We start from the raw sequence: 27,634 nt of genomic DNA, 5'->3' as shown, positions 1-27,634 counted from the left end.
GAAGAAACTTAACATGTATGAAATGCAATTTGTAGTTTGGGGAGAGAGACGCCGGCTGACCACAACATAACTCCCATTGCATGTCTGTTAAAGGGGGGACAATGTCCTCATCCCAAGATTTGCGTTCAGCTGGAGTGATCCGGGTGGAAGTCTGCATACTCTTTACAGCTGGGTAATTAGGCTATGCAGGGATGGGAAAATGTGGACAAGTTCTTGTGCTGAGAGAGGAGGCGGGGGCTGGAAAGGTGCCATGGATTACACAACAAACTGCCATTGGTTGGTAATAGAGGAGTGTGTCCGGGGGGGGGGGAATTGGGGGTGGAGGACATGACCTCAAATGAGGGGATAAACTGATATGCGGGGTTCTGATCCGTGAAGGTATTGAGCCGGCACCCAAACACCCACATCTCACTACCTCTGCTGTGGAGAGGCAGGAGCTGAGGGTGTTTGGCAAGGGGAATAGATTGGGTGAACAGACACTACAGGTTGGCTCTCCAGCGTAGTCCCTCCCATGCTTAACGTGAGCATGCTACTGTATTCATTTCGACCCTTGGATTTTTATAAGGTACATAGAGAGCCGTACACAAAGGCCAATTGCTGTGTGAGGCTGAAATGGAGTGGGATGAAGCCAGAAATAGAGGAATTATGATTGGGCACACAGGGTGTAAAGCTACATATCAGGCGTCCCCAGTCCTCCCTGTGCGAGTGTCAAAGTTAGGAGGTCCCATGATACATGCAGGTCTTTATTCGCCCAGACCAATGTCGTCAGGTTGGACTTGAGATGCTTGAAGAACTGACCTGTCAGTGGGAGTGGGATATTGAGGAATAGGTAGAGGAATTTTGGAAGAACTATCATTTTAGCTATAGAAATACATCCCGCTAGAGACAGTGGTAGTTTGGACCAACCAGGGAATCTGTCGTCCAGCCTATATATTGCATGACTGTAGTTGGCACGTCATAGTTCCTTGGGTTCCTGGCTAATCCAGTTGCCTAAGTACTGAACTAGTTCCAGTGCTAATTTGAGTGCATATTCTGTTTGGAATTAGAGTTTTCCATACGTAAGAGGGAATAGAATGCATTTGGACCAATTAAGAGTATACCTGAGTAGCCACCAAAGCACACCAACTCCCATGTCAAGGTTGCCAAGTTCTCCTGTGAGTCTGTGTCATCTGCATACATCAAGATCATCTGCCCTCTGGTGGTGAAGCTGATGCCCTTGTTCGCATGACATTGTCTAAGCTTTGCTGCCAGCGGCTCCATCGGTGTCAGTGGGCTCCTTTGTCATGTACCGAAAGTGATTGGGAAGGAACCAGAGAGCATACCATTCAACCAAACATACACAGAAGGCTGGGTATAAAGGAGTTGTATCTGCTTAATGAATTGTGGGCTGGAGCATAGGCTTGCTAGCAGAGGAAAAGGGTATGCCCATTCCAAGGAGTCGAACGCCTTGGTGACGTCTAGGAGGGTAGCAATAGTTGGGATCTGGTTGTCTAGGTGGTGCATGAGCACAAAAATGGTGTGCAGGTTGTGCGACATAGAACGTCCCAGGATAAAACCGATTGACCTGGCCGAACTATAAGAGGCAGTGGAGGCAACAAGTGATTGGCGAGAATCTTAGCATTGATTGTGTTATCAACATCAATTAAGGAAAGGAGTCTGTAGGAATTGCATTGGTTGTTAGGTTTATCTGGTTTGAGGAGTGTTACTACTGCCTTCCTTAGTGTGGGTGGGAAGTTCCTTGCACTTAAAGAGTCCTTAAACGTTGCCAGCAGGTGTGGGGCTAGCAGGGAGGCAAATTCCTTGTAAAAGGTAGTGGTCAGACCATTGAGGCCAGGCGCCCTTTCCCCAGGCAGTCCCACAATAACCTGTTTTATTTCCCCCATAGTGATTGGTGAATCTGTGTAGGCTCAGTGAGCTTGATCTAGCCATATCATTTGTATGGTATCAAGGTATCCAGTTAACTCGTCTGGCCCCATAACCAGGGTAGCAGTATATAATAAAGAGTAATATGAGGACATTACCCGTAACAGGTCAGAGGGTGAGGAAACAGGATGAAACTCCTCATCAAGGAGTCCCACCACTGAGAGTCCTTCCCGGGCGGTCGCCCTCCCCAGATCATCGAGATTGCGTGTACTGGTGTAAATAATGAGTTTCCCCGCAGTGCTTCTTCACGGAACTCAGATAGCGCTTCCCAGATGTGGGCAAGAATAGTGGCATCTTTGGAGCGAAAATATTCCATCTTGTGTGCTTGAATATCTTCCTCAATCCAAGAGAGGCGGCCTCAAATAGCCTTTAAAATTCCTGATTGTTTAGAAATACATGCTTCCCGGATGTCCACCTTAAAAGCCTCACAGAGCGCTGAGGGCGATTCAACTGAGCCCACATTATAGGCAAAGGATCTCCTCCCGAAATGCCGTACTGCTCAGCGCTTCCAGCAGTAGATAGCAGATTAATGCACGAAGCATCACCTGGGTGAACTGAATGTCCAGAAGGCTACGAGCATGGTCGGATAAGGTGCGGGGGAGGTGATCAGCTTTGGCGGTCCATGTTAGGACATCTTTGGAGGTTAACCAGTAGTTTATCCTAGACCAGGCATTTAGATGTGCTGATAAGCATGTGCCCTCCGAGGTGTCCATGTGAGTGTGTCGACAGACATCATGTAAATAGTTATTGTGTATAATTGTGTTAAGGGCCTGTTCAGAGTTGGGGTGTGGGCACCTGGAGGTGCCAGAGCAGTCTAGCCGGTCATTTAGAGCTGCATTAAAATCCCTGCCTCAAATTAGAGCATGAGGGCCGAGGCCCAAAATCATTCTCCACACCCAAGAGAAAAAGTTTGAATCGTCTGCATTCGGGCAGTAAATAGCAGCAGGAATTATAGGTTGCCTATGCAACAGCCCAGCTAGGATGACATGTCACCCTTCACTATCTGTGAGGAATTGTGACAGCTGCCATGGAAGCCTTTTGTGCAATAGATTGGCAATGCAACTGGCATAATTGGAATAAAGGGAAGTGTGTGTTTCCCCCCACACCAAAATGAGCGTAGACCAAGCTGATTAAATGGGTCTCCTGCAAAAAGCAAATGTCTACTTTGTGCCGAATAAGGTAAACATGGACCAGACGTGCCTTTCTGAGTTCATTAAGACTGCGTATATTCTATGTAATACATGTGGTGGTTATCATGGTACCTTTTGGATATTGTGTGAAGCGTTGGGCTAACCCCGGTCATGCAGCAAAGCCAAACCAAGTGAGGTAGGTAAGTGCAGTGTGGTACAGGTGTAATCCTGTCAGAGTACCTTGATTCGATTCCCTCAGGAGCAGAAGATAAATCCTCAGTCCCAACCCAGACTACTCGCAACGAAATAGAATCTCCGTTTTGAGCACCCTGGAGGGAGAAAGGGGATTGGGATTTAGAGAGACTGCCTCAGAGATGGTGTTTCTTCAAATACTCAGTCTGCCACTCACCTCTTGTTTTAACTGGATAACAGCACCTGAAAGATCACAATTACAATTACTAGGACACACTGTTTAACTACATTTACTAATGATTAATTTCACGGACAATTATATCACACTCTCTTACCCTGAGTTCCCTGAGGAATTTGCCTCTATCTTTCTCTGTTACTGTTGGATATTGAATTAATAGGAATTAATAGTAAATGAGTTTCTTAGAAGTTGTTCTCCATTTTATATGAAGATTAGATTGCTTCTCAACCTTCGTGCTGAAATATATTTAGAGTTCGTTTGCATGTTCCTAAATAATTTTGAATAGTTGCTATATATATGTATGTCAAATATGGTAGTATAACCGTGAACATTGTATTTCCTGTTGTCTGTCTTATATTTACCTTTTCTGTTAGTAATAATAACATGTATGCTTCTTTAAAGTTGTTGTGTTAACATTCTTCAGTAACTTTTTGAACTCTGGTTGTTTTGAATATTGATACAAGATTATGAATTTGGATGTCGATTATATCTTTATATTCTTTGAATGTTCATAACAGGCAATACCAGCCAGAGACTCTTTTATATGCGGCTAAAACCTTCTGTTACTGTAGTTGCTTCTAAGCAATTAAATATTATCTGTGGCTAACTCTAATAGTCCGTGAAATGCATGCAAGGCCAAGTTTGCCTCAAAAAAAGTTTACCTCACAACAAGCGCTCTCTCAATACATCTGGATTCCTGTCAGGTCACAGTTGAAGTGCGACGCTCTCTAGCGGTGCGCACGTATCATAGCAACAAAACTGAGTGCCACACTAGAACTACAACTTAACATTTGAACTTCTCATCGGCCATCTTGGACTCATTTCTTCTGCATTTTCTTTGCCACGTGTGTAGCACGACTCAGCAAACTTTCCTCTAATAAGGACATCGCTTTTTCCACTGTGGATACTTCTTTACCAGCACTTCTATTGCTTGTCCTTTACGTTTTGCTGTTATTACATGGCAAGTTTGAGGGTTCTTGACAAATCCTGTAAGAACAAAATAGCCTAACATAGGCAAACTTTCAAAACTATGAGTCCCTCCAATCCCACAACAACCTGGGAACCTGGTTGAGAAAACCAATCCCTCCCCAGCCTTCCTTCCTGTATCATATTGATTTGAATGGGAATCATCCCTGAGGGAAGAGAAAGTCTGGGCGAACAACCTTGCCGGGTACGGCTAGGTGGGCGAGTCAGGAGTAACATAAGGGCAATCAATAACTTGTGATTTAGTCTTACATCCACATGAGCAACATTGCAAAAGAAGACAGTGGTGATGACGCACCCAAGCAGGATCCCCCGGCAGAGGGCTAACGCATGAAAATCAAAGAACAACAATGCAGGAGAAACAGCGACTGAAGTCAGTTTATGGAACAGTGTTTAACATGTTATCAGTCATTATCACTCAATGGGTTATTTTTAGCAGCTTCTGCCGGGTCCTGGGGTGGGCACATCCTCTTGCCCGTTTGCTTGGCAAATTTCAGGGTGGATTTGGCATCCGTGAAGAACTGTGGTCTGCCCTCCAGTGTGATTCTCAATTAGGCTGGATACATTACGCAGTGTTGTCCAACCTTTTTATCGCAGCGGACCGGTAAATGTTGGATAATTTTTCCGTGGCCCACTTGGGAGGGCGCAATGCTCTGCGCCTCGGCCGCCCGCCACAGTGAAATGAAGTTGAAGTTCCTCGGGCGGCCCGGTGCCGATTGATCCACGGACCGGCACCGGCACCGGTCCGCGGCCCGGGGGTTGGAGAACACTGCATTAATGCATAGGGGATGTCCGCTGTCTGGAGTGTTCGTTTAACAGGCATGAATTAACTACAGCCCATGTGGACAGATACTTTGAAGTCTGGGTAGAATGACAGGCTGTTTCCCTGGTACTGGATGGAACTTCACTCATGTGCGAGCCGTATAACAGTGTTTCGATCCCTTTAGTTTAAGAGGTGTGCAATTATTGGGTGGGCAGGTGTCCCCGCAGGGGGTGGCAGGCCCGTTGAGTAGTGTGCATGCTCAACGATGAAGACCGTGAAAGGCCCTCCTCAAACAGATTTCACAGCTTGGCCTCCACAAAATCGTCCATTTTGGTGATTGCGGTGAACTCCGAGAAACCCGTGATCCACAGGTTGTTGCATCAGGAGTGCGCATCTAGGTCTTTGTTTTTGGCCTTTATGAGTTTTAGTATCTTGTCCAGCCTCAATAGTTGTTCCTTCGAGTCTGATTGCACCTCACCCATGTCTCACACATGATTTTCCAGATGACCCAGGCGAACCTCAGGCTTGTTTACACGTTGTTTGACTTGGTCTAAGCAGCTGGTGAGAATGTCCAGTTTAGCATCAATAGTCTTTAGACTCAACTTCACATCCACCAGGAGCATTTATGTCAATGTCTTCGGGACTGTCATGTCCCGATCACTCCGGGGAGGCCTTGGTTCGTGCCTCATCTTCTACCCACTAGGTGAGGCACCTGCCCTCAAACTAGAGTTTAATTGTTTGGTATTGTGTTTGCCCATGATGAAATGTTGCAGTCATCCCAGAGGGCCTCCCAGGAACCCGCGGTAGCAGGATTCGCCAGACTAAGTAGGGAGTAGCTTGAGCAAGCCCCTGTTCAACCTCAGCACAGGGACTTTCGCAATCTAGAACACCAAGGAGGCCATATTAGGCACAGTCCAGCCTGGTGATGTGCTACAATGCCAGCAGTGGGGAGGGAGGGTGCCCGTCCAGCAGACTCCCAAATGCAGGGGGAGGGGTTAAGCACAAGGCATGTGGTTACATTTTCTGTGGGTTGCCTGTGTACTCACTGCTAGGTCACCAGCAGCTACACCAGCACAGTTGGGTCCCCCCGCCAAGCTGATCACAGTTCTCCAGCAGCGCGGCCCCTCAGGCATCCATGCGGTGACTTAGGGAGATGGAGGGCCCAATTGGCAAGACTGGTCAGCGGCGCACAGAGGGTCAGTATATCAAATTCATTGAGAGGGCCTGATGGCTGCACTCACCATGTATCTGAGCATAAAATTCCAACGTGTGTACCTCTGGCCAACCGGGTCACCAAAACACCTCCCGCTGTTTGCGTGGCGATTGTGGGCCAGGTGTCCCCCCTGTGTTGTCAGCCAGTCTAGGGGGTCCAGATTGCCAGGGCGGGCCACTGGCCAGGCAGGCCTTACCATGGCAGCCAACGAAGCACAGCGCAGCCTGCAGGGAGTAGCCCACATGCCTGACGGCTGCAACAGCAAAGCAGGCCCTTCAGCAACTGCCCTATGCCGAGAGAGCAGGAGGAGGGATTGGTCCCGGCCCAGCAGATCACCTCAAGCCTCAGAAAACACTGCCACAGCCACTACCTGAGGGTGGGGCTCAGTAGCCCAAGGCAGGCCTTGCTGCACCACCGACAGGCCTCTGCTCTCCACCAGCATAGCTGCAAGCAAGTGTTGACAATAGCGGCCTATCTAGTTTCGGGGGGTTGTGCCAAATGTGAGGGCCGCTGCAGTGGGTCATCATATGTGTAAGTAGCCCCGTATGTTGCAGATGGCTAAAGGATTTTAGGCTGGGCAGGCAGAGCCTCTCTAGGGAGCGACCATACCGCAGCCCGGCCAAGCTTCACCCCCCACACAAAGCTCAAGTGTGGTTTTCTAAAACATGCACTCATTATCCTGCATTAATGATATTAGCAAGACAAAGAGTTAAGCAGACATATACTAGAGTCTTCTAATGAAATTTATATCTGATATTGAAATGTTGATGTTCGAGGTTCATGGGAGCCGCGAAGAATTGGCCAACTAAGAAGAAATTAATCGGTCTTCATTGGTACTAAAGCAACAATATTGTTGCCCACATAGGACTCTCTTCTTAGGTGATGGAACATTGTTACTGGGTTTTGATATTTTGCTAAAGTAGGTGAAAGGCTGATTGATGTTCTCTAAAAAACCTAAATGAAAGATACATTAATTGATGACGGAAAAAGGGGAAAACCCAGTTTTATCCTCCTTGCTTAGAGATCCCTTACTTCAGGGTTTTCTTCTACTATTACTGTCCTTAATTAGTTCTAAACTTTTTTAAGCTACTTCTTTAGTACCTAGTAATTACATACTATACTAACAAATCTTGCCTCTGAATGAAGAAGAAGCGAATGATCTTATGCTGCCCAACTTCAACATTTCTCATTTTGTACGACACTTCGAAGTGCCAGCAAAGTCCTCTCAAATTAGGCCTGATCAGAGTGCTGGATAGCGTTTCTATGTTTGTTAGGTTCTGCACCTAGCTCCACCTTGTTAGATTCTGCACCTAGCTCTCATGGCTGCCACTCCTCCACAGCAGAGGCCTTGTTTGCTGCCTTCTGCTGCCCTGTGGTACCCGTATTTTCTGCTTGTGCTGCCTGTGTCTGCCTCTCCAGTTCTTGCCCGTCTGTCCTGTTTTCTGTGCCTGGTTTGTTCCTGTTTGTGTGCCACCTGTTTGATTCCTTTGCTTCCCCCTCCAAGTCGTATTCCTCCGTTTCGTGCCGCTTTGTGTGATCCTTCACTCCCCCATCCAGTTCTGCCTGACGGTTCCATTGCTGTAACCTTTTTGCAACCCTTGTCTTTTTTGTGCTGTCTTGTTCAGTTTGTGTCTAGTTGTGTCCATTGTTTGCCTTGCATCCCAGCCCCCCAATGCTTTTTCCGCCATTCTCGCTCCTCTGATCCCTCGCCTGCTCTCCTCCCACCTTACCACGCCCCCCAGGACTAACTTAATGGTGGTTGCTGCGTGACCCCACTGAGCAGTTCCTGCACGTAGCTCTCCCGGCTGCCACTCGCCCACGTCAGAGCTCTTGTTTACTGCCTTCTGCCACCCAAAGGCAGCACAAGCAGAAAAGACGGACACCAGTGTTTGCCCATCCAGTTCTTGCCCATCTGTCCTGTTTTCTGTGCCCGTTTTGTTACTGTTTATGTGCCACCTGTGTGATCCCTTTGCTCCCCCGTCCAGTTCTTTGCTCTTCTGTTCTGTCCTGTGCCGCTTTGTGTGATCCTTCTCTTTCCGGTCCAGTTCTGCCCAACTGTTCCATTGCTGTAATCCTTCTGTGCCCTTTTTCATCCCGTACAGTTTTTGTGCCCATTTTTTGTGCTGCCCTGTTCAGTTTGTGTCCTGTTGTGCCCATTGTTTGCCTTTCACCCCAGCCACCAATGCTTTTCACACCGTTCTTCCCCCCCGAATCCCTCGCCCGCCCCTCTCTCACTGCACCTCGTCCCCCCAGGACCTACTTAATGACCGTCTCTGCGTGACCCCATTGAGCATGTCCTGCACCTAGCTCTCCAGGCTGCCACTCACCCACGGTAGACCCTCGTTTGCTGCCTTCTGCCACCCTCTAGTGCCTGTCTGTTCTGCTTGTGCTGCTTGTGTCTGCCGGTCCAGTTCTTGCCTATCTTTCCTATTTTCTGTGTCTATTTTGTTCCTGTTTGTGTGCCACTTGTGTGATCCCTTCGCGCTCCCGTCCAGCTCTTTGCGCTTTAGTTCTGTCCTGTGCCACTTTGTGTGACCTTTCACTCGCCATCCAACTATGTTCGACTGTTCCATTGCTGTAATCCTGGTGTGACCCATGTCTTCCTGTACACTTTTTGTGCCCGTTTTTTGTGCTGCTGTGTTCAGTTTATGTCTAGCTGTGCCTATTATTTACCTTGTGCCCCAGGCCCAAATGCTTTTTCCACTGCTCTGCCCCCCCCCCCCCAATCCCTCTCCGGCCAGCCTCCTACTGCGCCACGCCTCCCAGGACCTACTTAATGGCAGTCGCTGTGCGACCCCTCAGCAGACATGCCAAAGGTGTGCCAAAGGCAAGCCCGCCTGCGCCTATCCGCACCTGGACTTCACCAAGTACCAGGAACCCTGGTTCCAAAACCGGACGCTGGTACTTCCCAGACAGGATTCAAAACCTCATGCCGAGGATCCACAACACAAACTTCTGCATCGTCACACCTTGGACCACTAACGGCCCCTTCTCCTGCCACAGCTGACGCTTCTCCTATGATGTATGAGCCACCAACACCACCTCAAATCAGAAGCTCGGCAACAAACCACAACTCCACTTCATGTTACTCAATATCTGATCCCTCTGCAAGCATGCCGTCGAAATTTGAGACACCATCACATCCCTCACACCCGACATAACGTTCATCACTGAAATATGGCTCACCCCCACATCGGCACCAGACATTGCCACCACAAACCCCTCCTCGGCCCGAGACAAGATGATTCACCACGACCGCCACAACAGACACGGCAGAGGCATAGCCATTTTTCACAAGGACTCCCTCCACTGCACCTCGGCACCTCGGAAGATGACTACAGAACACTTATCATGGAACACCTCAACTTCTAGATCAAACCCGAGGCCAATACCACCATCAGAGGAACCCTCGCCTACAGACCTCTCAGACCCCGGCCAAATTTCTGCAACTCATCCCAGATTTCATTGCACTCCTGCCCATTGATTCCAACCACTACACCTTCCTGGGAGGCTTGAACTTCCACATAGAAGACCCAAACAATGCCAACTCCACCTCACTCCTTGAAAACCTGAAGAACATCGGCCTCTCCCAGCTGGTAATCACCCACAATGCAGCAGACACACTGAACCTCATCTCCACAAGCAACAGAGCCAAATTCTCCCACACCACAAAGTAACATGGACAGACCGTAACATCATACATTTCACTATTGAGCTACAACACGACTCCTCAACCAGCCCCCCTAATCTCCCCTGTTGCACCTGGGGTATAGTCACCAAAGCTCCCTGGATCACTGCCCTTAAGGACATCAGACCCAGCCCAGCAGACACCCTTGAACTCAGCTTTCTAAGCATCTCCAACTGGCTCTCATCCTTGGCGGACAAAGTCACCCCTCTGAAAACCGCCACCTGCAACAGACCCTCCAAACAGACCACATGATTCACCCCAGAACTCTGGACCCTCAAAGGCCTCTGCAGGAAATTAGAAACTGACATTCAAACAAAATGCCCACCAACCTTGACTACCTCCAGATCTGCCCTCAAAACATACCTCTACAGACTCAGGGAAACTAAAAAACAAGCACTCACCACCTGCATTGAGGAAAGCGCCAGTCACGCCAGAGAACTCTTCGACATGGTCAGAGAATTCTCCTGCCCCTCCTCCAATGAGAACATGGTCCACCCCTCCTAAGCCCTCTGCGACAAGCTATCAAACTACTTCCACCACAAAATTGCTCACATCTACAGCAACTTCGACCCCAGCCCACAACCCACAACGTTTCTCCCCACCTCCCCTTTATGACCGAATGGAAGCAGCTGTCCACCGAAGGCACCCTCGCCATCATGATGTCCATCCATTCTGGTTCCCTAATGGACCCCTGCCCTCATCACCTCTACAACCTAGGAAAGGAGCTAATTGGTGCACCCCTCACAGAAAATCCTAATCACCTCCATTACCACTGCCACCGTCCCCAATGCCTGGAAATATGCCGAGGTCAAACTCCTTCTGGAGAAGCTCTCAGCAGAACCCAGTGAGCTCAAGAACTACTGCCCCATCTCGCTCTTCCCATTTCCTGCCAAGGTCCTGGAAAAGGCCATCAACCGCCAGTTCACGGACTACCTCGAACACAACAACCTGCTTGATACATCCCAATCTGGCTTCCCACTGAACCACAGCACGAGAACTCCCTGATTGCAGCAACCAACGACATCAGACTCCTCCTAGACCTCGGGGAATAGTGGCCCTCATCCTCCTCGACCTATCTGCAGCCTCCCACCACACCCTCATCACCCAAACCCACAGCATCAGCATCTAAGAAAAGGCTCTGAACTGGATCTCAACCTTCCTCTCCGGTCGAAGACCGAGGATTCACCTCCCACCCTACATCTCCACCCCAAAGACAACATCTGTGACATTCCCCAGGTCCCCACTCTCATCAATTCCTACATGATCCCTCTAGCTCATCCTCGCCCTCACGGACAATGGCGCCCCATACGCTTTAACTTCCAAAACACCATGAGCGAACTCCCCACCTGGATGAAGACCAACTACCTCAAACTAAACTCAGACAAAACAGAGATCCTTATCTTCGGAAACGAGCCATCCCCCTGGAACGACTCATGGTGGCCAACTGCCCTCTGCCCCCCTCCGACACCATCCAACCATACATGCAAGCTCAGAACCATCCTTGACACCCAAATCACCATGAAGCAACAGATCAACACCATCTCCTCTGCCTGCTTCCACACCCTCTGCATGCTCCGCAAGATTTTCGATTGGATACCCTTCTCCACCAGGAAAGCAGGGCCCCCACCTCTAGCTGCCTCGACTATAGGAACACACTCTACGCTCTATCCACCTAGCAGCTTACTAACTACCTCCAGATCATCCAGAACACAGCTGCAAGACTCATCCTCAACCTCCCCAGAAGAACCAGCATCACCCCCACCTCAGAGCCCTCCACTGGCTCCCTGTACAGCAAAGATGTCTCTTCAAGCTCCTCACCCATGCCTACAAGGCCCTCCACAACACCGGGCCCGCATATCTCAACAACCAACTCACTTTCCACCGACCGACCAGGGAACTCCAATCAGTCTCCCTCACCCCTTCCCACTTCCATTGCGGTCGCTCCTTCTCTTGCCTCTCCGCTAAGTCTTGGAATGACCTCCACCTGTGGACATCCCCCTCACTGGAGATCTTCAGAAAGTAGCTTAAGACCTGGCTTTTTGACCGCCACCTCCCACCAGCCCAGAATCGCAGCACCTCCGCAGTGCCTGAAGAGCCCCCTGCTGTGACCAGTCCGTGCTCTACAAGAACCTCCTGACTAATTGATTTAGGGCTAGCCTGCATTTATGTGAGAAACATTACTGGAGGGTGGGAGCACACTGCTATCCCCACTGCCCTGCTTTCTTAGTTAACAGAAGAAATCATTCTGCCCGCAGAAACCTCTAAAACATTCTTAGAAAAATCAGATGGTGTTTAAGGAATTACCCCTATCCTCGTCGTCTTTGTTTCTTCCCTGTTCTTAGAGGTTTGTGTTTGACACACAAATGATATGTTGTGGAGAGAAAACTTTCAGTGCTTGTGACAAGTGGCCTACACACTATGAAGCTGGCATGGATGGTAATCTGATTTGCTGTATTTTTGTTTGAACACTGCACGTCTTTCATCCTTAGGGGTCAACACCTATCTGCTTATTGCTCCCCACCACATTCTTCGATACGACTTAAAATAAATGTTTACTCCCTTGTCGAGGTGTTATTTCTTATGGTTAAAAATGAAAAGAGCTTCCAACCTTTGTTTCTTATTGAAGGTGACCACTTTCCAGAATATCATAGTTGCTTCTCTGGGCTTCCCATCATTACTGTTACAGACAACTAGTATATCTGATACAGTCAGGCTAAGGACAGGAGCACCATAGAGATTAGCACAAAAATAGCTAATTTGAACTACACTACACTACATCATCCACTGATAACCATTGGCTCCCACGCTACAGTCACTTTTTTTAATTAGAAGAATTAGGACTCCTTTTTGCAGAGCTGAGTATCCTGTTCTTACCTTTTCTTTTAACTGGTGCTCAAGTCAATTTTTTGTCAGCTAGTCGCTATCCAGCCAGTGTGCTTTCTTGCATTGTATTTCTTTGACATGTATTCTGAAGTATACTACTTATGTAGATACTGTAGGTTCCCTTGTCCGTTCTCTGCTGAAATATACAGGTTGTGATTTGAGAGCTTGGTCTATTATCATTGTGCTACATTGTAGGCAGCTGTCAACTCTGAGGAGGACAATGAATGTGTAATTAAGTCAGGACCATGGAAACCTATGCCTATGATGGGTTAATAGTGGTCAGTTTATGTTCAGCACACCAAAATATGCCATGGCGTTGAAGTTTCTGTTGGTCTACTCGGCTTTTTCATTTGTTTCAACACTAGCAAATAAATGAAAGCCACAAGCCTTTCTACATAAACTGTAGGAACATGGTACAGTGATTCTGTGGGCTTCATTTCAGCAATTGTTTTAAATGTATCCATCTGTATGAACTAATCAAAATAAATAATCACAAAACATTCAAATGTATGCAAGGGCCTCTCGTAATCAGAAAATACATTTTGTAATCTCATCAGCCTTTGGATCAACAGTAGCTTAGCAATAGTACACACATTGCAACACTCAACAAAGTGAAAATGTAAAATCAGCATTCAGTCAATCATTTCTAAAGTGCGGCTTCTCACCCGTAGGGTCTCAAGGCGCTGTTTGTGGGCGTGCTGCTCAATCAGAGAGCCAGGTCTTGAGGTCCTTCCTGAACTGCTTGAGTGATGCTTTCTGCCTGAGTTTGAGATATCCGTGTTCCATGTCCTGCCTGTGAGGTAGGGGAAGGATCTTTCTCCTGCTGTGCTTTTCTGGATCTTTAGAACGGCTGCGAGGGCGAGCTGGGACAAATGGAGTTGTCTGTTGGGTACGTAGAAGGCAAAGCTGTGGTTGCTGGTCCTATGTTGTGTGGTACTTTGTAGGTGTGGATCAGGAGTTTGTATGTGATGCGCTTGTTGACTGGGTAGTTCTCTGAGGTGGGAGGAGATGGGGCTGTGTTGGGGGATGTCCAGGATGTGTCTGGCTGCTGCATTCTGGAATCTTTGTAGTCTTGATTGCAGTTTCTTGGTGATGCCGGCATAGAGTGCTTTGCTGTAGTCTAGTTTGCTAGTGACAAGTGCGTGGGTGACTGTCTTTCTTGTGTCTGAGGGGATCCACTTGAAGGTCTTTCAAAGGATTCAGAGGGTGTGGAAGCATTACGAAGAGGCATCGTTGACTTGGCGGGTCATGTATATTGAGGAGTCCAGGATGATGCCTAGGTTGCGTGCATGTCCGTGGCAGTGGGGGCATTTCCAAGTGCAGTCGGCCACCAGGAGTTGTTCCAGGCAGCAGGAGTGGAGACGATTATGATGATCTCCATCTTGCCTGAGTGAAGTTCGAGGCAGCTGGCTTCCATCCAGGTGGCGACTGCTCTCATCCCATTGTGTAAACTTCTCTTGGCCTTCACAGGGTTGTTGGACAGGGAGAGGATCAGTTGGGTTTTGTCTGCATAGGAGACAATGTTTAGCCCATGTTGTTTGGTGATCTTGGCTAGCGGGGCCATGTGGATGTTGAAAAGCATCTGGCTGAGTGATGATCCTTGGGGTACTCCGCAGCATGTATCTTTGGGTTCTGATGTGAACGGTGGTAGTCTGACACTGAGTTCTTCCGGTGACCTGGAAGGACCTGATCTATTCCAGTGATTTATCTTGGATGCCAGCATTGTGGCATTTTGTGTGCAGTTAGCACACAAACACAACAAAGGTTGTAGCACAGTGACTGACATAGGTTTCCTTAAAAATTGTCTGCTTTACATTTTGAACAATCAGTACACAACCTGTGTTAGACAGATGACGTATGTCCTCATAAGTCCAGTAAACTATCAACCTGCAAAATATGTTAAAGAGGGCCTTCAGTGTGTGTCAGTTAATAACACTAATGCCCATGTACCCAGCTATATAGGCTACACATCAAATAACGTACATTTCTGGCAAAGAATGAAGTTCTATCTCCCAGCTATGTTAATAAAACATGAAAGCTGCTTTAGTGGCTGGTACCACCTACTCTTACATCATTAGTCAATATTTATCAACCACTTCACACTTACCCAAGTATGATACAGTGTTATCTCTGAAACCATGCCTCTCTTTCAGGCAGCAGCACTCTGAGTCCTCTCCTCTTGCATTAGTAACAGATACAATCTTTTGTATCTATGGAACTATTTTGAAGCTTAATTTATAAAAAAAACGACAGAACAAATTTAAACTAAATCACAAAAACACGCTTTCTGAGTAAAGATCTAGCCTTCAGTCAAATTTGGTGCAGTTCTGTTCAGCTGTTTTTTTTTTCGGTATTACTTATTAAAATTCCTATTGGAATTTTGCATGGTGAAAACACGCTTGCATCCCCCCGTCCCTTTTCTTGGCCCCTGCTTGACATATCACTTCAAAACTTTCCAGAAAGGGGTTGAAGTAGATGATTAATTTTTCTTTGAAAGTTTTCTGAAGATTCATCAAATAGCTCCAAAGGCATTGGCAAAACAAAAAAAACACTCTTCCTATGGAAACTCTGACCTAACTATAAGCACACAGTGGTGACTGCCAATGTGTTCTATATATGTATACATGACATCTTGTGCGGCAATGCACCAATAGAGGTAAAGTTATATTGTATAGGAAGGCAGGTAAGTCCAGGATGTCTTTGGGCAAAGAAGACAATGGAGAAGTTAACATACAGAGAGATGGGTTCCTCATATGCCTTGGTGGAGGAGATGGGATATGAATCTGCACCATCTAGTATCTGCAGCATCTGTGAGTTGACGCACACATGGCAAGATACTAGAATTGAAAATACAAAAGATAACGGTAACAGGGCAATTGGGTGCAGGCAAGACTAAACATTGAATTTAGGAGATATTATACCAAGTGTATTTTTGCAGCAGGAGAAATAGCACAAGACATTGTAATTGCATTGCACCCTGTTTTAAGAGAGTGATTGTGTGCAACTGAATAATCTGTTCATATACAGCTAAAGAGACATTTGGTATGTAAGTACAACATTCTGGGTTTGAGATGGCACAAACTACACCTTTAGTAGCCAAGATAAAATCAAGCAATATCCTAGTCTATATAATTGCAGTTTGTTTAGCTTCTAATTAGTCAAAGATCAACCCAAGGGAAATTGCATTCAGGTTTGCCACACCTTTAATACCTTGGTCAGTTACTGAAATTTGTAGATAAACAGTCCTACTAGGAAACAGAGTAGCAAAGAAGCAGGGAGACTTGGAAACATCTCAGGACAGTCTATTATAGAGGATATCAAGTTTGGCTGTTGAGTATCTTATAGCAGGTACAACATAAACTGTATGACATGATCCAGGCCAGTCATTCTGTAATCAGACATAGGCCCAGTTACTGCAAACATAAATGTTGCAGGCAGATGATAGGTGCAAGTATGGGCATTGAGTACCCTTGATGGCAGTGTGAAGAAATAAGTAGACAGGCTCAGAATCCAGTTGAGCAGTCTAGGTAAAGTCACATACACTATGACAACAAAAAGTACTGTTGTTCAGGAAGTGAGATTTGTTGGTGAGGAAAATTGAAGTCTTCATTTGAGAGAGGGATATAGATGCAGGTCATACTCAAACGAGTGATGCCATGTGTTATATTAGGGTGCGCTGTGCACCTTCCAAGAATAGGAGCCTGAGGCACTCCTCCCTTCAAGTCATTGGGCAGATGGGCACAGACCTAGCTAGAAAAAACATTAGGGTTCTGCTTGTGCTGCTCCAGGAAATGTAGAACAGTATTGCCACAATTGCGTGTGTCTGTGTTGGAAGTGGACAGCAGAATAAGTGCTGTTGATTTCTTCATGCCTGCTCCTGAACTTTCTAAACACAGCCACATTGTGAGCCAGCCAGCAAGATTCATAGCAAAGAGCACTGACCAGACCCATGAAGGGATCAGATAGCTGGAAATCTTCCCTCTGGGGGGGGGGGGGGTCACAGGTGGTTTAGTGGGGTGGGTGGTTATCAGAACACAGTCATGTGGCTCAACTTCGGGGACTGTGAGGAAGAGAGAAGCAGGGCTCAACACCAGACATCTTACTAGTGTTATATGAGCGGCAGATAGGAGCAGACATTTCATTGACATGGAAGGGCATTGAATTTTGGTGGTTGATAGCAATGCAGCTATAGCTTGAAGTAGAGCAACTGTAAGAGGGGACCCTCAACACGATATTTTAGTGACTTCTACTAAATGGGTGGCAATGTTTGCACACATACAGCTTTGGTTGAGAGTTATTACATAGCCTGAAGTGAAAGAATAGTTTTTGCGATGCATATCAAAATGCATGGCACATTTTACCAGTCTTTTACCTATAAACTCTTGATTGATATCTTTGACTTCACCCAATAAGTGTTCTTATTTTTTATTTCATAGAGAGAAAATCTATTAAAATCTCAAAAGGAAGAAGAGGAGAGACTGCTAAAGGCAATTCCATTGTTTAGTTTTCCAGATGGCATTACCTGGGCTCCGCTGTCTGAGTATACAAGGTACCTAATATTTGTATGCATTACTTTGTTTTTTTCTTTTTTTTGCTTGATGGGTCTCTTGCGGTGAGAACAAAATAAAGAGCTTTGGCACAGGACTGCAAAGTGAAGCTTTGAGCTTCCTGCACCATTTGCTGGAAAAACAAATATTGTAGATTGTGACAATGTTGTTGTTCCTACTCTTTTTTTTATCATGAAACTGTTACTTATTATAACCCGCTTCTGAGGGCTGTAATGGTTGCTAAAAGCCCTGAACCTGAGTTATAGTCCAAAGCCACAAGTGAGAGCCCATAACAAAGGATAGGGCCTTAAACAGTTGGTATGGCCTGAGACTGAAAGGCTATAAGGCTTCTGCCCAGTAGACCATTTCACCGACTGTGAGTAGCATCATCTAAATTAAAAAGGGAGAAACAGAAAGACAAACATTGGAATGTTGAAGCAGAAGGCTTATACCAGCCATTATTAGCCCTGAGCCACTTCATCATCTTCAGTTGAGCACCCAGCATTTTAATGTTCTAATATTTTGATAACAAGCACATTCACATGTCATAAACAATAAGGATCTAATTCAGGTTACGGCATTAGAGCTTCATAGCAACAACCTTAAGCAGAAGATTTCACCTCAAACTTTACTAAACCAGAATGCAGTCAAATAAACAGTTGTAAAATAGTCAAATGCAAAGATGCTACAGTGTTCCAGTTAACACGGGTCTAGACATAAAGTTGTATCCAGCAGATACAGCAAGCCAGAAAGACCTGTTAAAGACAAAGCTGGGAAGACAATTAAGGGTAATGAAGGCTAACAACAAAGATGGGTGGAACACTTTGAAGAACTTCCGAACCAGCCTGTGGCACAGTCTCTACCAGACATACAGCCAGCTGACAAGGATTTCCCAATCAACTGCAGAAGATCAACCAAGTAAACAGTATGGCAAGCCATCAAATATCCTAGAAATGGAAAGACAGCAGGACCTGACAACATTCCTGGAGCGGCACTGAAAGTAGAAATTGAACCATTAGTAGACATGGTCTACCCCATGTTTGGAAGGATCTGGGAAGAAGAGAAGGTGCCATCACACTGGAAGGAGGGATATCTCATCTCATCAAGCTCCCCAAGAAAGGTGCACTTAGTACCCTGCACAGACTAAGGAGGGATAACTCTTCTTTCAACCCCAGACAGAAAGTGTTCAAAACAGTTATCCTTAATGGAATGAAGGAGCAAGTCAATGCTCAATTGAAAGACCAGCATTCTGGCTTCCACAAAGTTAGATCCTGCACAGACAAGATTGCAACTCAGTGCATCATCATTGAGCAGTCGATAGTATGGAACTCCCCCCGCTGTCAACTTTATCGACTATAATAAGGCATTCAACAGTGTGAACAGAAGGACCCTTTTGGAAACTCCTCCACCACTACGGGGTGTTCCAGATAAAATCATAAGAATCATCACAAACTCTTAGGAGGGAAAGGCCTGCAAGATAGTCCATGGAGGGCATCTCACAGAAGCCTGAGTGAGGACTGGAGTCCCGCTGGGTTTTTTGATCTCACCTTTTCTCTTCCTGCTGGCCATAGGTTGGGTCATGAAGACATCCACAGCAAAGAGATGAAATGAGATCCAGTGGACACCTTGGACACAGCTCAACAACCTGGACTTAGCAGACGACCGGCCGTACTCTTCCATACCCATCTGCACATGCAAGAGAAGATAAAGTGTGGTAGCCACATCAATCAATCAATCAATCATAAGATTTATAAAGCGCACTACATACCCGTGAGGGTTTCAAGGCACTGGGGGGGAGTAAGTGGGGGGGGGGGGTTGTTCACTGATCGAAGAGCCAGGTTTTGAGGAGCCTTCTGAATGCGGGGAGGTCTTGGGTCTGGCGTAGGTTGGACGGGAGGGAGTTCCAAGTCTTGGCGGCGAGGTAGGAGAAGGATCTGCCGCCGGAGGTCTTTCGCTGGATGCGGGGGACGGCAGCCAGGACGAGGTTCGTGGAGCGGAGCTGGCGTGCGGGGGTGTAGAAGTTGAGTGTGCTGTTTAGGTAGGCAGGTCCGGTGTTGTGGAGGGCCTTGTGTGCGTGGATGAGTAGTTTAAAGGTGATCCTCTTGTCCACAAGGAGCCATTGGAGGTCTCTCAGATGGTGGGAGATGTGGTTGTGGCGGGGTACGCTGAGGATCAGTCGGGCAGAGGCATTTTGGATGTGCTGGAGGTGTCGTAGGTGTTTGGCAGGGATGCCTGCGTAGAGTGCGTTGCCATAGTCTAGCTTGCTGCTGACGAGGGCTTGTGTCGCAGTTCTTCTTGTTTCAGTCGGGATCCACTTGTAGATCCTGCGGAGGGTGTTGTAGCAGGAGGAGGAGACTGCGTTGACCTGTTTGGCCATGGAGAGGGAGGAGTCGAGGATGAATCCTAGATTTCGTGCATGGTTGGTGGGAGTTGGAGGGGTTCCCAATGTGGTCGGCCACTATGAGTTGTCCCAGGCTGAGGGGGAGGTTCCAAGGATGAGGACTTCCGTCTTGTCCGAGTTCAGCTTTAGCCGGCTGTTCCTCATCCATTCGGCGATGGCCTTCATGCCCTCATGGAGGTTAGTTTTGGCAGTGTGCGGGTCTTTGTTGAGGGAGAGGATGAGCTCTGTGTCGTCAGCGTAGGAGATGATGTTGTGGTCGTATTGGCGGGCCGTTTGTGCTAGGGGGGCCATGTATATATTGAACAGTGTAGGGCTGAGGGATGAACCTTTGGGTACGCCGCAGATGATGTCGGTGGCTGTGGATCAGAAAGGTGGGAGGCGTACACTTTGGGTTCGGCCGTGGAGGAAGGAAGCAATCCAGTCGAGGGCTTTTTCTTGTATTCCGGCTTTCAAGAGGTGGGCTAACAGGGTGCGGTGGCAGACTGTGTCGAATGCAGCAGAGAGGTCCAGGAGGATGGGGGCTGATGTTTCTCTGTTGTCCAGTTGACGTCTGATGTCGTCTGTGGCGGCTAGGAGGGTGGTCTCAGTGCTGTGGTTCCGCCTGAACCCTGATTGGGAGCGGTCAAGGATGTTGTTTTCTTCAAGGTGGCGAGTCAGTTGCGTGTTGGCGATTTTTTCGATGACCTTTGCCGGGAAGGGGAGCAGGGAGGTGGGGCGGAAGTTCTTGAGATCGAGGGTGTCAGCTTTGGGCTTCTTCAGGAGGGCCTGGATTTCGGCATGTATCCAACTTTCCGGGAACATCAGCACAACCTGGCCTTAACATTCACAGGGGAAAAAAACTAAATCCTGAAAGCTAACATGACCAGCACAACTACAGTCACTCTTGCAGGCAATTCACTGGAAGAGGTTGAGGTCTTAACCTACCTGAGCAGTGTCATAGACAAGCAGGATGGCACAGAGGCTGATGTCAAGACAAGAATTCGCAAAGCAAGGGCTGCCTTAATTCAGGTAAAGAAGATTTGGAGCTCCAAGGACCCAACTCTGCAAACCAAGATCAAGCTTTTAACACCAACATAAAATTGGTCCTTGTGTATGGAAAAGATATTTGGAGGATAGTGGTGATCACCACTGTTAGAAATGGGGTCTTTGGTTGACAGTCAGGTTACCCCCTGTTCAAGCAAGGACCCTCACTCTAGTTAGGATAAAAGAGAATCACCCTCAGATAACCCCTGCTTACCCCCTTGGTAGCTTGGCAGAGCAGTAGGCTTAACCTCAGAGTGCTGGGCGTAAAGTATTTGTACCAACACACACAGTAACTTAATGAAAACACTACAAAATGACACAACACCAGTTTAGAAAAATAGGAAATATTTATCTAGACAAAACAAGACCAAAACGACAAAAATCCAACATACACAAGTCAAGTTATGATTTTTTAAAGGTTTAAAATAAAAAGAGTCTTTAGGTAGTTGTAACAACACACTAGCGCTGCTAGCGTGTAAATGTACCTGGTTTGCGTCAAAAATAACCCCGCACGGGCGGTGTGCGTCGAAAGTAACCCTGCACGGCTGTGTGCGTCGAAAACAACTCGGCACGGCGGTGCGCGTTGAAAAAGCCAGCCACACGACGATCCGAAAGTCCCGCGGCGCAGGGTGCGATCTCTCAGCCTCCGTCAGCGATGCTGCGCGTCGTTTCTCCTGCTCCGGGCGTCGGTTTTTCGGTCGCGTTTCCTGCGGCGTCGTTTCTCAGCTGCGGAACCGGCGTCGCGTCGTTTTCTCAGCCGCGATCGGATTCGCGTCGATCTTTTCTCCGCACGGTGCTCGGTGCGTGTATTTTTGTCCTTAGGCTGCCAGCCTCTCCTTTCAGGGTCCCAGGAACTGGAAGGGCACCACAGAGCAGAGTAGGGGTCTCTCCAGAGACTCCAGGTGCTGGCAGGAAGAAGTCTTTGCTATCCCTGAGACTTCAACAACAGGAGGCAAGCTCTACATCAAGCCCTTGGAGATTTCTTCTTCAAGATGGAAGGCACACAAAGTCCAGTCTTTGCCCTCTTACTCTGGCAGAAGCAGCACTGCAGGAAAGCTCCACAAAGCACAGTCACAGGCAGGGCAGCACTTGTTCCTCAGCGATCAGCTCTTCTCCAGGCAGAGGTTCCCCTTGATTCCAGAAGTGTTTCTAAAATTTGTAAGTTTGGGTGCCCTTCTTATACCCATTTTAGTCTTTGAAGTCACCTTCCTTCAAAGGGGACTCACACCTTCTTGTGAAATCCTGCCTTGCCCAGGCAAGGCCTCAGACACACACCAGGGGGCTGGAGACAGCATTGTCAGAGGCAGGCACAGTCCTTTCAGATGAGAGTGACCACTCCACCCCTCCCTCCTAGCAGAGATGGCTAATCAGGAAATGCAGATCACACCCCAGCTCCCTTTGTGTCACTGTCTGGTGTGAGGTGAAAAACAACCCAACTGTCAAACTGACCCAGACAGGGAATCCACAAACAAGGCAGAGTCACAGAATGGTTTAAGCAAGAAAATGCTCACTTTCTAAAAGTGGCATTTTCAAACGCACAATCTCAAAATCAACTTTACTAAAAGATGTATTTTTAAATTGTGAGTTCAGGGATCCCAAACTCCACATGTCCATCTACTCTCTAGGGGAATCTACACTTTAATCATATTTAAAGGTAGCCCCCATATTATCCTATGAGAGAGAGACAGACCTTGCAACAGTGAAAACGAAATTGGCAGTATTTCACTGTCAGGACATATAAACCACATGACTATATGTCCTACCTTATCCATACACTGCACCCTGCCCTTGGGGCTACCTAGGGCATACCTTAGGGGTGCCTTATATGTAAGGAAAGGGAAGGTTTAGGCCTGGCAAGTGGGTACACTTGCCAAGTCGAATTTACAGTGTAAAAATACACATACAGACACTGCAGTGGCAGGTCTGAGACATGATTACAGAGCTACTTATGTGGGTGGCACAACCAGTGCTGCAGGCCCACTAGTAGCATTTGATTTACAGGCCCTGGCACCTCTAGTGCACCTTACTAGGGACTTACTAGTAAATCAAATATGCCAATCATGGATAAACCACTTACATACAATTTAAACAGGAGAGCATATGCACTTTAGCACTGGTTAGCAGTGGTAAAGTGCTCAGAGTTGAAAAGCCAACAGCAACATGTCAGAAAAATATAGGAGGCAGGAGGCAAAAAAGTCTGGGGATGACTCTGCAGAAGCAAAAGTCCAACACGACCCCCTACCAGCCTAAAGCCAGGGGAGAACAATCAATACCTTGATGTACTTCCCTGATTGGGGCGATAGAACAAGGACCCAGGCCCACAACAGCAGGGGCATGTTCCAGTTCTACGCCTTCCTGACTCCAGTTGGATCCCTCTGTCCATACTCTCAGGGCCCACTAAGCTAACCCATGGGGAACCCTTCTCCACATCTACAGACACCATCTGTGCAACACCTAACTTTACTTTGCTCACAGATGTATTGCAATGGGCAGATAGTACCACCAGGGCCAACACAGTGGTGTTGCCCACTCCACCCCCGGGGTGTGACTCTCGTCCTCCCCCCCCCAGGGGCAACTCTGTCCACCAGGACAGCAAGCCACAGTGGCCCCAGACAACTGTCAGGGATGAGAGCCCGACCTCAGGCCTCTCTAACCACTGTGACTGTGGAGAGTGGGGGGTGGTAGCCCCAGGTGCCTGGCACCCTTTGACCACTCTCTCTTCCACCAGGTCAGGGATGACAACCTGACCCTGGTCCTCCCCTCTGGGGCTCTGTACCCTTCCTGCAGAAGCGGCACCCCCAGAGTCAAAAACTGTCAGGGTGCTTGTAGAAGCAGTCCTGCACAATTCTTCCATCAGCGCAGGGATGTTAACCTGCAACTGATCCTCCAACCTGGGGTCTGTACCTTCAGGTTGGACCAGGGCCAGGGGTGAGGCTTCCCTCCCCCTGCCCTCTCTTCTGGGGTCCTGAACCACCCAACTAGGAGTGGCCCCCCCAGAAGACAACATGGTAGGGGCACTGTTAGCAGTAGCCCCTTCCTCCAGGTCAGGGGGGACACCCTTAACCTGGCCTCCCAATCTAGGGTCTGTACCCACAGACTGGATCACTGCCTGGCAAACCAGGACTTCCTGGGGGGCATACCTACCCCCTACCAGGTCAGAGGTTACCCTCTGAACCTGGTCATCCAACCCAGGGTCACCACCCTGCGGTTGAACCACTGCCTGGCACACCAGGACTTCCTTGGGAGCACACTTACCCCCCATCAGGTCAGAGTTTACCCCCTGAACCGGATCATTCAACCCAGAGTCACCACCCTGCGGTTGAACCATTGCCTGGCACACCAGGACTTCCAGGGGGGCACACTTACCCCCCTCAAGGGACACACTGTCCCGAAGGGCCACACAAGAGTCTGGCTGGCGCAGGTCTCCTGACCTCTGCCCATCTGACAGAGTCTGGATTCCCCCCAACCCAGAAATGGTCTCACCAAGGTCATTCATGGGGGGCTCTGTTCTCAGAGCTGACCCCTGACCCTCCAGGTTCTCCACTGGGGTCCGCAACCCCCTCTCAACCCTCTGTCCGGACTTCTGCACCCCCTCACTAGGAGTGGTACTGCCAGACACCAGAACTGGTGGGACGCTGGCTACAGCCGCCACCCCAAGTTCTCCTGACACTGTGGGGTCTCCCTCAACAGATGGCCCTATGGTACAGGCTAGGCTCCCCTCCTGGTGTTCCCGCAGGGAACCCTCCAGGACCTGGGACCGGATCTCGGGCACCTTGGGCCTCAACCCATCCCCATTCCCTCTCCTCTGAGACTGGACATGGGGTCCCTCACCCATCCCACTACACTGGGACCTACCTGGGACACTACAATCCTTCCCTACCTCACCTGGTCGGGAACTACCTAGACCACTCCTCTCAGGAGCACCCCCAAATGCCTCTTCAGACTCTCTGGTACTCACCCAGAAGTCTGCCTCCATTGTAAGCTCCCTGGGGTCAGAGAACTCACACTCCACCTGGTGTTGGCATAGCTCTGGAAAATAAGGACTAGACATATGCTCTCCAGCAATTACATCACTCAGCCCCTCACATGAATTAACCAAAGTACCCTTCACCCAACCATCCAGTGACTCTGCTTTGACAAAGCACCCCACATCACCCTCCTGAGACTGGTGAGACAGTACCTGACTGTCCCTGACACTCAACCCACACTCTTCTGGGATGTTTTCACACTCCATAACCAGGACTTCTACCTGGGGGGAACCCCTCTCCCTGTCACTCTCACCTAGAGTCAGTAGAGTGTCCCTCCCACCAGTAGGAATATGACTCCCCATGCCAGTTCCCCAATCCACCTCAGGGACCCTGTGCATCACTGGAGCTACCTCATACCCCTGAACCTCCTGGCGTGTGTTAACTCCCTCCTTCAAGTAGGGCACCACCTCTCTGGGCATGTGCACTTCTGCAGCATCACTGGATATACAATTGTTGCTGCCACCATTCCAGCTGGACTCAGCCCTCATGACTTCCAGCTCTTTCAATTTAAGCTCGTAAGCATAAATCATTTTTTTAATCTCTAAGTTCCTCCTCCTTTCTTCCAACTCTTCCCACTTGTCATACTCCCTTTGCATCCTCAACTTTTCTGCCTCCAACCGGCGAACCCTTTCTGCCTGTCTGTCCTGTAACTCTTCAGGAGTCAGACCCTTGGGTGACACCCTGCCATCCCTCCTGGGGACCCTCCCCCCAGGCGTAACAGGTTCTTCCACTACACCACTGTGTATCCTCTGCACTTCCCCACCCCCATTCTCCTCCTCTGTGTGCCCTCCAGCCTTCTTGATTGTCACCCCGGCCCTCTGTGCCTTTTGCAGCTCCCCCTCCCTGGTGGAGCTCTTAGTGGGACAGTCAAGATCTTTAAGGAACTGTTTCAATTGAGCAACTGAGTACTCCTCCAGTTTCTCCATTTCAAACACAGCTCCAGCTGTTGCATCTCCAGATTGAGACATGATGGTCACAAGTGCAAAGTTCCAAAGGCAGAAAATAAGTTCCCAATGAAGTAAAAAGAATCAGTCAAGGGATCAGCAAAATCATGGAAGTAGAACAAAAAGAGTCCTTAAGAGAAAAATCAAAAGATCACCAAACAAGTAGTATGTGGTCACGTAGTGGTCTGAGATCAAAACAGTAGTGTACACTTAATTACTGTATGTCAAGTACAAATACAAGTCCAATCCCGACCGCTGGTCACCAATGTTAGAAATGGGGTCTTTGGTTGACAGTCAGGTTACCCCCTGTTCAAGCAAGGACCCTCACTCTAGTTAGGATAAAAGAGAATCACCCTCAGCTAACCCCTGCTTACCCCCTTGATAGCTTGGCAGAGCAGTAGGCTTAACCTCAGAGTGCTGGGCGTAAAGTATTTGTACCAACACACACAGTAACTTAATGAAAACACTACAAAATGACACAACACCAGTTTAGAAAAATAGGAAATATTTATCTAGACAAAACAAGACCAAAACGACAAAAATCCAACATACACAAGTCAAGTTATGATTTTTTAAAGGTTTAAAATAAAAAGAGTCTTTAGGTAGTTGTAACAACACACTAGCGCTGCTAGCGTGTAAATGTACCTGGTTTGCGTCAAAAATAACCCCGCACGGGCGGTGTGCGTCGAAAGTAACCCTGCACGGCTGTGTGCGTCGAAAACAACTCGGCACGGCGGTGCGCGTTGAAAAAGCCAGCCACACGACGATCCGAAAGTCCCGCGGCGCAGGGTGCGATCTCTCAGCCTCCGTCAGCGATGCTGCGCGTCGTTTCTCCTGCTCCGGGCGTCGGTTTTTCGGTCGCGTTTCCTGCGGCGTCGTTTCTCAGCTGCGGAACCGGCGTCGCGTCGTTTTCTCAGCCGCGATCGGATTCGCGTCGATCTTTTCTCCGCACGGTGCTCGGTGCGTGTATTTTTGTCCTTAGGCTGCCAGCCTCTCCTTTCAGGGTCCCAGGAACTGGAAGGGCACCACAGAGCAGAGTAGGGGTCTCTCCAGAGACTCCAGGTGCTGGCAGGAAGAAGTCTTTGCTATCCCTGAGACTTCAACAACAGGAGGCAAGCTCTACATCAAGCCCTTGGAGATTTCTTCTTCAAGATGGAAGGCACACAAAGTCCAGTCTTTGCCCTCTTACTCTGGCAGAAGCAGCACTGCAGGAAAGCTCCACAAAGCACAGTCACAGGCAGGGCAGCACTTGTTCCTCAGCGATCAGCTCTTCTCCAGGCAGAGGTTCCCCTTGATTCCAGAAGTGTTTCTAAAATTTGTAAGTTTGGGTGCCCTTCTTATACCCATTTTAGTCTTTGAAGTCACCTTCCTTCAAAGGGGACTCACACCTTCTTGTGAAATCCTGCCTTGCCCAGGCAAGGCCTCAGACACACACCAGGGGGCTGGAGACAGCATTGTCAGAGGCAGGCACAGTCCTTTCAGATGAGAGTGACCACTCCACCCCTCCCTCCTAGCAGAGATGGCTAATCAGGAAATGCAGATCACACCCCAGCTCCCTTTGTGTCACTGTCTGGTGTGAGGTGAAAAACAACCCAACTGTCAAACTGACCCAGACAGGGAATCCACAAACAAGGCAGAGTCACAGAATGGTTTAAGCAAGAAAATGCTCACTTTCTA

At 48.3% G+C, this 27,634-nt stretch overlaps 1 protein-coding gene across 2 annotated transcripts in view; it reads left to right on the top strand.

The window, feature by feature from the left end:
• Positions 1-27,634, top strand: part of DENND2D (DENN domain containing 2D) — a 528,923-nt gene that overhangs the window by 65,449 nt on the left and 435,840 nt on the right. For both annotated transcript variants that reach the window (XM_069238997.1, XM_069238996.1), the window contains exon 3: positions 17,451-17,563. In XM_069238997.1, the coding sequence (XP_069095098.1) occupies positions 17,451-17,563 (113 nt within the window). The remainder of the gene's footprint in view (positions 1-17,450; positions 17,564-27,634) is intronic.

The sequence above is a fragment of the Pleurodeles waltl genome, chromosome 6, assembly GCF_031143425.1.
Source record: "Pleurodeles waltl isolate 20211129_DDA chromosome 6, aPleWal1.hap1.20221129, whole genome shotgun sequence".
NCBI lineage: Eukaryota > Metazoa > Chordata > Amphibia > Caudata > Salamandridae > Pleurodeles > Pleurodeles waltl.
This window is presented reverse-complemented; position numbering and strand designations above follow the sequence as displayed.